The sequence below is a fragment of the Scardinius erythrophthalmus genome (assembly GCF_964197995.2).
Source record: "Scardinius erythrophthalmus genome assembly, chromosome: 1".
In the NCBI taxonomy this organism is placed as follows: domain Eukaryota; kingdom Metazoa; phylum Chordata; class Actinopteri; order Cypriniformes; family Leuciscidae; genus Scardinius; species Scardinius erythrophthalmus.
In genome coordinates, this window is record NC_138221.1 from 42625236 (window position 1) to 42636446 (window position 11211).

General features: G+C 36.1%; 2 protein-coding genes across 6 annotated transcripts; one reads left to right on the top strand and one right to left on the bottom strand.

The window, feature by feature from the left end:
- Positions 1-288: 288 nt before the first annotated feature.
- Positions 289-2917, top strand: clpp (caseinolytic mitochondrial matrix peptidase proteolytic subunit). Its single transcript, XM_081381626.1, has 7 exons — positions 289-431; positions 793-894; positions 1052-1123; positions 1227-1323; positions 1737-1924; positions 2013-2118; positions 2227-2917. Exons 1-7 carry the CDS (start codon positions 420-422, stop codon positions 2451-2453), a joined length of 804 nt encoding a protein of 267 aa, XP_081237752.1. The 5' UTR covers positions 289-419; the 3' UTR covers positions 2454-2917.
- Positions 2918-3401: 484 nt separating this feature from the next.
- On the bottom strand, positions 3402-10289 carry aldh3b1 (aldehyde dehydrogenase 3 family, member B1). 5 transcript variants are annotated; one of them, XM_081362836.1, is made up of 10 exons: positions 10000-10289; positions 8892-9069; positions 8702-8812; positions 7960-8080; positions 6977-7062; positions 6784-6865; positions 6300-6692; positions 5118-5284; positions 4925-5024; positions 3402-4826 (listed from the first exon to the last, which is right to left on the bottom strand). In XM_081362836.1, the coding sequence occupies exons 2-10, from the start codon at positions 9051-9053 to the stop codon at positions 4627-4629; spliced, it is 1422 nt and encodes a 473-aa protein (XP_081218962.1). In that variant the 5' UTR covers positions 9054-9069; positions 10000-10289; the 3' UTR covers positions 3402-4626. The 5 variants fall into 5 exon arrangements, with proteins under 5 accessions (XP_081218962.1, XP_081218965.1, XP_081218964.1 ...); XM_081362839.1 differs by having other exon boundaries at positions 8892-9064; positions 10000-10175; XM_081362838.1 differs by having other exon boundaries at positions 9980-10065.
- Positions 10290-11211: the final 922 nt, after the last annotated feature.

An 11211-nucleotide genomic window follows, 5' to 3' on the forward strand; every position in this document is an offset into this window, starting at 1 on the left:
CAAAAAAAAAAAAACAAAAAACAAAAAAAAAAAACATTAAAACCTAATTAATCAGGAAAAAGTTTCATGCCTCCTTCAAACTCTTTATTATGCCTTATATTCACCAATAAATGTGGCTAATTTTTAATTATTCTGCATATTTTATTCTATATACTGTGTTTGTGTGGGGAAAGCTTGTCATATAGCCTAATAAATGTATTATATTCGCTATCTGTTTTACTTCTGATACAATTTTCCATGTCCACCCATTAAATCTTTGAGTAAAACAAAGATAGACAAGGCATCAGCAGACGTTATAGTAACACTTTCTCGACTTCACCATATCTCTCCTCAATGAGAGTCTCTGGCTTCACTATGAAGCTGCTGAATATATCACATCCGGGTCAATAGGGGTCGCGTGAGGGTTGCTCAATAAAAACATGCTGTTACGTGTGAGTATTAAACCGCCTTCTGTAAATTAAGAATTCATTTTAAAAAATGTGTCTCAGTATGTGAAACAACTCTTACCTTACTACAGTAGCAATGACATTTATGATAAACACGCTATTGTACAAATATTATTTTGCCAGCAGGATTGCTTTATGTAAAACTACTTGGTGTCTGTAAGTTTATGACTCAAATGTTTCGCTCGGTTTCACAAAATTTGCGTTTTTTAATTGACGCGTAATGTCAGCATTAAGTTGATTTGTGCTCGGCTGAGCGTCCCAGATATGTCAAGCTCGACCTTGGATACATGATGTTGACACTCTTTTCGTCCACTGCTCATCACCACAATAACTGTTGTCTTTTCAGAGGGTCTTACATTGTGGTGTTTCTGCACTCAAAGTCAACCGGTCCATTCATCTGAGTGCGCCATGGAGAAGTCCACTTATACCTATAGTTGTGGAGCAGACGGTAAGAGCACATTAGAAGCACGTTAATTACTTGCTGATCATATAGTATCATGACGTTACCTTTAGAGCCACTATCTGTAAATTGAACGGTTATCTTATTAAAGATGCAGCTTTTCAGTGTTGCAGGAACTTGACAGCTAGTCTTTCGTCTGTTTCAGGGACGAGGAGAGCGAGCCTATGACATCTACTCAAGGCTGCTTAGAGAGAGGATCATATGTGTTATGGGCCCAGTACGTTCAAATGAAAGGAACAACACACAGTAATCTAAAATGATTTCCAAAAAGCCTGTTCCAGTTGTTTTCTACCTGTTTTTCTGTCCTTTTCTTCATCTAGATCGATGACACTGTAGCTTCTCTGGTTATCGCTCAACTGCTCTTCCTTCAGTCAGAGAGCAACAATAAGCCTATTCACATGTACATCAACAGTCCTGGTGAGAGACACATACGTGCATTGACAGAAAAAAAAATTAAGCAGCTTCGTACTCTGATTATCAGGTTTATTAATTAGCATGGTCTAAATCTGTCCAGTTAAACATTTTCTGATGAGATTGCTTGATTCCTTTTTGGGAATTCACAGTCACAACAATATAGTACTGTAAATGAGATGGCAAATTGTGGATCAGAAATTACATTTTTATGTATGCACTACCATGTGCTGTATGCAGACAACACTTGAAAATGTGTATCTCAATTTCCATTCATTCACTTCAGTGTGACATCTTTACAGTGTCATAATGAGCACACGAAAAACAATTCTGAAATAGTCAGAATAAGTAATATGACAAAAGTGAATAATTTTTTTTTGTGTGTGTTTGAGGCATCATGTTTTGTCTCCGTCTTGCAGGTGGTGTGGTTACGGCTGGACTTGCGATCTATGACACCATGCAGTACATCTTAAATCCCATCTCTACCTGGTGTGTGGGCCAGGCTGCCAGTATGGGCAGTCTTCTTCTGGCCGCAGGAACCGCAGGCATGAGGCATTCCCTGCCCAATGCCCGAATCATGGTGCACCAACCCTCTGGAGGGACAAGGGTAATAATAGTGGATTAAAAGAAAAAAAAAGAGGGGGCTGCTTTCATAACTATGCCGAAAACTTTAACGCCATTATTTATCATTTCAGGGGCAAGCAACCGATATTGCCATCCAGGCAGAGGAGATTCTCAAACTGAAAAGACAGATCAACTACATCTATTCCAAACACACAGGGCAGAAATTGGAGATTATAGGTAATGTTGCTGTTACACACCTTTCATTAATATTATAATAATAGCTTTTTTTTATTTGGGTTATTGTGTCACTTCCTGACATCGTCACGTTTTGTTGTCTCTGCTTAGAGGGCGTGATGGAGAGAGACCGGTACATGAGCCCGATGGAAGCACAGGATTTCGGGATTATCGACAAGGTCCTGGTTCATCCACCACAGGCTGGGCAAGACGAGCCAGAACTTGTTCAAAAAGAACCCACTAGCCCTGCAAGCGCCTCCACCTCCCCTCAGCCTCAAGCCTCTGAGCCGGGCCAGTCCGGCAGCAACCCTCCCTCCTCATACAAACCTGAACCCTGAAATAGACTCCCAGCAGGAGCGAGTCAACTACTGCATCGCTGGTTCAGCGTTTCTTCTGGCAGATGTTTGAGGGGACAGTCACCAGCTCACACATCATATCTGAACCCTGCGACCTGCCTTTTGTATCTTTCATTTTATTATGTCTCACTAAGTCTAGTCCTGAGACACAGTACTGGAATCTGGACATTACAGATACAAGTGTGATGACACTCAGTCTGTTTTGTATTCTGCAAAAATGAGGTTTGATGCAAACAAACTAAATGGGAACACAAGATTACAGTACATGGCTTGATGTCTGTATATTATTTAGCCAGAGTATTACCATGTCACACAATAAAATACTTTGGATTGTAAATGTGCCCCTCAGTTTAATATAATCCCTATCAAAATTATTTGAAGCAAGAGTGTTTGTAAATTTTATTCAAATAAAATTTTGGGTAAATTAGGATGGTTTTCCTGTCTTTTTTTAAACTTTGTAATATTACTAAACTTGAAAGAGTACAAACGGCTCATGAAATCAGAATAGTTTACCACAGTCAAGTCAAGTCACCTTTATTTATATAGCACTTTACACAATTCAGATATAGTTTTAAAGCTGCTTTATAGTGATTACAGGAGAATTATTCATGGATGCAAACAGTTCATTTCTGCTGTAAAGAAGCTCTAAAGAAAGTAGTGTCATTCTTCAGCAGAAGTCAGTTCAGTGTTGATTCAGTTTGTTGTGAAGATCATGAATTATTTAGTTTATTTAATCTATAAATCAGTTCTGAAGAAAACAGTGTTGTCATCGTCCAACTCAATTCAGTTCTCATACAACAGCGTCAGTGCAGTCAGATCAATAATATAGCTGAATATTAAGAGGGACACTCTCATTCAAAACTTGGGCTTGGTATATATATATATATATATATATATATATATATATATTTTTTTTTTTTTTTTTTTTTTAAGAAATTAAAATAAGTATGCATTACATTTTTTAAAGTGACAGTAAAGACTTTTACATTACTATTTCAATTTCAAATAAATTCTGTTCTTTTGAACTTACTATTCATCAAAGAATCTAAAAAAAAAAAAATCACGGTTTCTACAGAAAGTACACATATTAACATTGATAATAATGAGAAATGTTTGTTAAGCAGCAAATCAGCATATCAGAATGATTTCTGAAGGATCATGTGACACTGAAGACTGGAGTAATGATGCTGAAAATTCAGCTTTGTCAGTTTTAATTTTTTTATGTTTTTCAATTTAAGTCTCTTATTTTTTACCAAGGTTGTAATTCATTTGATAAAAAATACAGTAAAAATGTGAAATATTATAACTACTTAAAATATTTCACATTTTTACTGTATTTTTTATCAAATGAATTACAACCTTGGTAAAAAATAAGAGACTTAAATTGAAAAACATAAAAAAATTAATCACAGACCCCAAACTTTTCAACATACTCTATGTCAAATGTCACTGAAACGTGTGTGATGTAATTTTCTAATGAATTAATGGTTGCAACATAAACCAAATTCCCAAAAGTAAAACAAAACCAAGAAACATGAACAAATGCAATCACACACATATAAATCCCCATCATGTTTCCTGAGGGTAAACATGTTTGACAGACTTTATTTTTGTACTCAACCATTCAGATGAAAATGACACATCAAGTATACAACTCATAAACTATAAATGCTTCTATATATTCCCCAATAGAAAACCCTAAACTGTATAGCAAAATATGTAGCAGTATATGATACTAAATTACCTCATTAAGTATCCAAACATAATGCTATCCATGTCCCTACAGTATTTAATTACAAATATGGATGATCCATTTCATTAAATTTCCCTAGACTGGGTTATTTTTTTATCCACAGATGTGAATAAACACATAAAAGTAGTGTATTAGAACAATGGTAGTTAAAATAAACTAATTATTATCAAGTAAATGGCCTCTTTCTCACCACAGAAGCATCCCGAAGAAGCAACTTATCTCAATGCTGACCTCTGGTGGTGTTTTGAATAACATCACAATTAAAAACCGAAATACAAAGGTTTGTGACACAGGCCAAATGCACGGTGACCAGACTCACTGTAACCAAACATTGGTGAAAGCCAAGGCATATGTTTTTGGCTCCCTGGCTGCAATCTGTCAGCATCAGACACATAACAGCCCTCACATAACAGAGCATGATGCCCAGCCCTTCTTCTTGGCAGTGGTGGCCCAGCGCAGCCAGCTGAGATTGCTTTCAGTATAGGGGGGGTAGCGCAGCACATTGACGCGCTCCAGCCCCCAGCCCCTCATCATGCAGCCACGCTTGTGACTGAATGTCTCAAAGCTCCAGCGACCGTGGTAGTTGCCCATCCCACTGGCACCTGGGCCGAACACAAACAAAAAGTCAGATTTTGCCTTCAATCACCTGAAGAAATGCACTGCAGTTGTAATTAAATTAAAGAAATGCATTCCGACTTACCCACTCCGCCAAAGGGTAAACCAGGAAGGGTCATGTGAGCTATTCCATCATTGGAACAGAAGCCTCCACTGCTGGTCCTCTCCAGAACTGTATTAACAACCTTAACAAAAATAGAGATATGCATCAATTCATAGCTCACTTCACACATTACTGTGTTAATCTAGTTAATGACTTTTGTTCTTTCCTTCCTTACTTGAGACTCATCAGAGAAGGCATAAAGTGCCAGGGGCTTTTCCCTCTCGTTCATGAAATTGATTCCTTCATCGAGCGACTTGATGGTCAGAATGGGGAGAATGGGGCCAAAAATCTCCTCCTGCATTAAAGCATCCGACTCCTTTACATCCACGACCACAGTAGGGGCTGAGATAGTCCAAGGAAAAGTAAAAGAGAGAGAATTCAGAATGTATTAATAGCTTAGTTGCCTTTTTATGTGAATGTATACTGCACATTTTAGGAAAAAATGCACACTACATACTGCAGAGGTAGTAAGAGTAGTATATAAGTATGATACAATACACTGAACTTCAAATGGATTTAAAAAAAGTATTATACAGAAGTCTTACCCAGGCTGCATTTATTTGATCAAAAATACAGTAAAAACAGTAATCTTGAAAATAATATTGATTTTACAATAAAATATATATTTATCACTAATATATTAAATATATATTTATGTTTATTACAATTAATCACATCTAACATAAGTTTTTGTTTATATATATGTGTGCATATATATATATATTAAATAAATAAATAAATAAATATATATATATATATAATATATATATATGTGTGTGTGTGTGTGTGCGCGTCACACACACGCGTGTATTTATTTAATATATATGCGCACATATATTATATAAACAAAAATTTTAATGTTAGATGCGATTAATCGTGATTAATACACACACACACACACACGTATATATATGTATATATATGTATATGTAATTTAGTAATACAACCCTAATCAATTTTGCTGTTGTGTCTAAATTGAACCAAATTCAATATGTATGTATGTATATGTGTATATATATATATATATATATATATATATATATATATATATATATATATATATATATATATATATATATAAATGTAATTTATTTATTCCTGTAATGGAATAAGTGAGTTGGTACTTATGATAATTTCTGATATTATCATCAAAATCCATTGTGCTGCTTAATATTTTGTGGAAACGGTGGTATATATATTTTTTTATATTCTTTGAATGATTGAATTTTTTTTTTTTTAATCGAAATCGTATGTAATAATAAATGCCTTTGCCCCTTTTGATCAATTGCAAAAAGTATTAGTTTCTTAAAAATAAATCTCACTGACCCCACACTTTGTGTCTATATACTGTACTTACCAAAGTACTTGGTCTCTTTGACACTCTCTCCTCCAATCACTACCTTTCCCTCAGACTTTTTTAGCAGCTCAACCAGTCGGTTCCAGTGCCTGTCTGTCACAATACGTCCCATGTCTGGGCTTTGCTGGGGCTCAGATCCGTAAAAGCTCTCCAGAGCCTCTTTTATAAAAGGTAACAGCATTTCTCTCGTCTCAGCGGTGCATAAAACATAGTCTGGAGCCACACAGCTCTGTCCAGCATTGAAAAACTTGGCCCACACCAGCCTCTTAGCAGCAGCTTTCATGTCTAGCCGGCCATATATTAAACAAGGGCACTTGCCACCCAGCTCCAGAGTAACTGGGGTGAGGTGAACCACTGCGGCCTGCAGGATGCAACGAGCCACTGACTGCGAGCCTGGAGGAGAAAAGACATGAGATGTTGAAGCAAATATGGAAAGGTGACAGCTTTTCTTGAATCTGTCTTTGATAACAATGAAAACTCAAACCTGTGTAGAAGATATGATCAAATCTATTCTCCAGCAATGTCTTGGTCTCTTCTGCTCCACCACAAATGACTGCATAACACTCCTACAAGACAAAACAAACACGGCACACATTACAGACCTTATCATGAACACAGTAGCACCATGAGACCAAGAAGTGTGAAGTTAGATCATATGGGTGTTTCCCAAAGATTACCTGGGACAGGTACTTAGGAATGAGTTCAGCAATAAGTTTTTCGGTTGCTTGACTTATTTCTGATGGCTTCAGAATCGCACAGTTACCTAATAAAAAAGATATTGCTATTAAACATATTGCAGATGTGATATAAGGCGTTGTTTGTGATTTTTTCAATGGAAGTCACCATGAAATCAAAATGGGCATTTCTTATTTTTTTATGAAATATTGCCGTGTTTATTACAAATGATTAATCTATGCACATCATTATTTTTTTTTTATTCATGAGCCCTTGTAATCTTTAATCAAATAACTTTCGTTTGGCTAAAATTCGTTTGGGTACTATACGGTTATCCGGACCACACATGACCACACGTAAATAAAATACACACACACACACACACACACACACACACACACACACACACACACACACACACACACACACACACACACACACACACACACACACTCACTCACACACACACACTCACACACACTCACACACACACTTAACCCTAACCCTCATGTGTGGTCCGGATAACCGTATAGTACCTTTGTTTGTTTTATATATGCTACAGATGTAGAAGACTAAATCGATGCAGGACTGAATCGATAACGACAGTAAAGGTGATTATAATGTATGTTCTCGCTTTGGTTCATAATTCAAAATTGGCAGATATAATTGGGTCTGAAGACACTGCAGTAGTTATTACAGTGAAAACTTGAGTAAAATTTAGAAGAAATAATAATTGTTCTTTTTATTTGGGGTTGGGTTTACCCAAACATCTCATACGGTGTTATCAAAAAGTAAATTCGGTAGTTTTCCATACATTAAATTGCAGGGCGATGACTGGCAGTCGAGATCAGTTGCAATTTTGCTTGGTTCATTGTACAATTTATAGTATAATACGATTTGAACCCAACTCCAATGCATACTATAAAATTACACCACTAGACTATCGTGACCATGGCCATATAACAGAAAAAGATATAGATGGTACCTGCAGCGATGGCACCAATCAAAGGTGACACAATTAGCTGAAGAGGATAGTTCCATGCTCCAATAATCAAAACGACACCTAATGGCTCCCTGCGGACAAAACAGTAATCCAGCTTTGTTGCCTGAAACACAAATGAAATAGGGAGAGGCAACAAATTAAAGTATTTTCAGGGAGATCATCCTCACATCTGTATTGACTAAACTTTTGGAAGGTTTCCATTAAACAATATTTGTTGGAGCTTTTTAATATTTGTGACCCTGGAACTCAAAACCAGTCACATGGGTCAATTTTTTTAAATTGAGATTTATACATCGTCTGAAAGCTGAATAAATAAACTTTCCATTGATGTATGGTTTGTTAGGATAGGGCAATATTTGGCCGAGATACAACTATTGAAAATCTAGAATCTGAGGGTGCAAAAAAATCGAAACATTGAGAAAATCGCCTTTAAATTTTTATATTTATGTTCGCGATTGTGCAGCATTCACTCACAAAAATAAATGTTTTATATATTTACGGGAGGAAATTTACTAAATATATTCATGGAACATGATCTTTACTTAATAACCTAATGATTTTTGGCATAAAAGAAAAATCGATAATTTTGACCCATACAATTTATTATTGGCTATTGCCACAAATATACCTGTGCGACATGTGACTGGTTTTGTGATACAGGGTCACATTTAGTAAGTGTTATAGCTCAAATATCAGTGTACGCGAAATTGTATTATTATCTTACCAAGTTTGTGTCCACATAAGAGTCCTGCATCCAGGTTTGCAGGTTGCTGATGGCGCAGCAAATGTCATTCACCACTATGTCAATCTCTGACAGCACTGCCTCAAACTTGGGCTGCAGGACAGACAAGATTAAAGCATCATTTGTGTGTCGAATTTAAAGTAATTGCATGTGAACCAGTGAATGTTTATACCTTAGCAAGGTCTTTATGCATTGCCTCCAATATCTGTGTTTCATTGTCTTCAAAAAGTGACATCATGGCCTTCAGTTGAGTCAAACGGAACTGGATGGGACGGGTCACACCAGAGCGGAAAGCACCCCGCAGCTTCTCCAGCACCTGTTTCTGGCTCTCCATAGTGAGAACACCTGTGCTGGAAATGGGGTTACAGAGGATGTCAAAAATGTGTGTGTACACAATATTTAGAATGTGAAACTTTCTAGATAAAGCGCAAGAAACGTCTTGGATCTGTACGTGTGCTCAGTGGGTTTCTCCATGGGATGATATGTAAGGGGCTTTAAAAACCAAACCCTCCATTTAGCCACATTTGTATTTTTTTTTTCTGCTTAAAACTGAAATCATACAAATGTGTTATTTCCCTACTACCTGACACAAATGTAAACCTGCAATAGCAGCTGTTTACAAATCATTACCCAGCAATCACAAACGATTGTGATTAGTCATGCTGACCAGCACTGAGAAAAGTAACAGGAACAAAGTAATAAACCCGTTGACGTCAAGTGGTTGTTGTCTGTCTGGACAATGATTGAATAACAGCACTGCGACACTTCGATGTGAAATACGTAGTGGACATTTAAAATAGGCGAATTATTATTTAGACATTACGCACCTCACAAATGTCAAACAACTTCCGGGCCGCGAAGCCTCGCCCATTTCGTTTCATTTAGATTACCCGCTTTTCTGTTTCTACAGTTATCTCCAGATTCGTTCGCTGTTAGCTACCTCACATATTTAATAGAAGGGGTTGTTTTGTAATCAAAATCCTACAACTCAACACAAGGGGAGAGATGCAGACAGGTCTCTAATATATGTCGCTTATAATAATAATTTGTCTCTCAGCTCTGCACAGTATGTTTGCACATCGCTATTGTTACTTTTTTCGCATTACCAAATCACAAAAATGCAATAGGCTATACAACGGAAAATAGAGAAGAGCCTTAAATAACACAACATGCTACAAAACATGTATGATAAATCGCAAGCACTTAACAAGATCGTCCAAGTGTGACAAACTATAGGCTACATACGATGAATAATCTTACCTTTAATGAAATAAACGTACCTTTCTCAGAAAATAATTCTTCTTACTGGTAGCCTACAACCCAGTGTTTTTCACTAACACGTGAAGACTATTTCCGGGTGTTCGAGTTTCATTCAAAAATTCAAGTTTGTCGAGTTTGGCATCTTAGTCATATACTGAAGCCCGAAAAACCTGCTGTTTATCCTTAACTTTGTAATCATACTAACACTTCAAACACACACACACACACATTGTTGTCGCGTATGTGTAAAGATCAACAACATGCAGCAGTTAGAGAAGTGCTCAACACGTTGGGCAAACTTTTGGACGCCTTTGTAGGCTAATATAAAAAGGGAGTTCATGTGGAACTAAACCTAAAATAACAGTTTATTAAAACAGAAACCAGATTTTTTTTCTCTATTTTCTTCTTCTTCTTCAAATAGGCCTGTTCAGACGGGAAATATAATCTTGCACTGACAGTTAATGTAGCTTTTTTGATCACACTAATAGCCGTTAATGCATATTACATTTGCACATAATAATCACCATTATCAGGCTTCGAAGCCCATATTAGACTTATTTTGTTAAAGCTGGCTTGTGCATATAGGCTAAGTAGCCTAATATTAAAATAAAATGTAACAATAAGGTAGCCAATGCCATTTGTGAGAATGTGATCAGAATTCTTGGAAGGAAGTGAGTAATGTGACCACTAGTCTCTATAAATTATCCATGGGTAATCTTTCAAATCATATAAATATCAAAAAGGATATTCAGATAGCCTATTAATTTAAGTTTTTTTTTTTAAATGTGTACAAGCTAAATGGCTGTTATAAGCATACACTTTAAAGGTAAAGAAGATTTTAAAGTGTAAGCCCCTTTTTATGATTTTTAATGATAATTTAATAAAACTGTTTGACCAGTGCATATTTAGATAATTCAGTCCCTGCTATACTGGAAATTAATAGTGATTTTACATTTGTTGCATCTTGCATATCTTTCTGTGTGTATTTAAAAAAAAAAAAAACTATTTTATTTAATGTTTTTTTTTATTTACGCATTTTTTATTTATTTTTTATTATTTATTAATTTTTAATGCACACTCTTTTAAAATTTATGAAAATATGTACTATTACCCCCCACCCCCCACATAAACACCATGTTAAAAAAAGAGCTAATGCACAGGTGCATGGCACAGCTGTTGATGTTTTGACTAACAAAATGAGTCGGTGTAACGCTTGAAAGCTTCACTAGTTT